This window comes from Pteropus alecto, unplaced genomic scaffold, assembly GCF_000325575.1.
Source record: "Pteropus alecto unplaced genomic scaffold, ASM32557v1 scaffold6, whole genome shotgun sequence".
NCBI classification, from domain to species: Eukaryota; Metazoa; Chordata; class Mammalia; order Chiroptera; family Pteropodidae; genus Pteropus; species Pteropus alecto.
The window spans coordinates 1,158,944-1,159,253 of record NW_006437738.1 but is presented as its reverse complement, the minus strand read 5'-3'; the positions used below and the strand labels follow the sequence as shown (position 1 = coordinate 1,159,253).

Below are 310 nucleotides of genomic sequence, written 5' to 3'. Positions count from 1 at the left end.
ATGCCGAGTCTCACAGCTCAGGGGAAGCCTGGGCGATGGGAGGTGCTGAGATGTTTGAGTGAGGGGGAGATACATCTGGGGGTTAGTGCGGCAGGCTTGGGGTTGGGGGGCTCAGGCGGAGGCCCGAGGGAGACCATCCAAGGCCCTGCTCTCCGTGGAGGGAAGTGCTAGTGGCGCAGAGAGGAAGACTGACTGCTGCGGGCCTCTTGCAGGAGGCCGCGTGAAGACGTGGAAACGGCGCTGGTTCATCCTGACCGACAGTTGCCTCTACTACTTTGAGTTCACCACTGTGAGTTCGCCCCCGCCCCCA

General features: G+C 62.6%; 1 protein-coding gene across 1 annotated transcript in view; it reads left to right on the top strand.

The window, feature by feature from the left end:
• CYTH4 (cytohesin 4) overlaps positions 1-310 on the top strand; it is a 29,492-nt gene that overhangs the window by 25,211 nt on the left and 3,971 nt on the right. Inside the window, exon 10 of the mRNA XM_006914758.1 lies at positions 213-289. Within this exon, the coding sequence (XP_006914820.1) occupies positions 213-289 (77 nt within the window). The remainder of the gene's footprint in view (positions 1-212; positions 290-310) is intronic.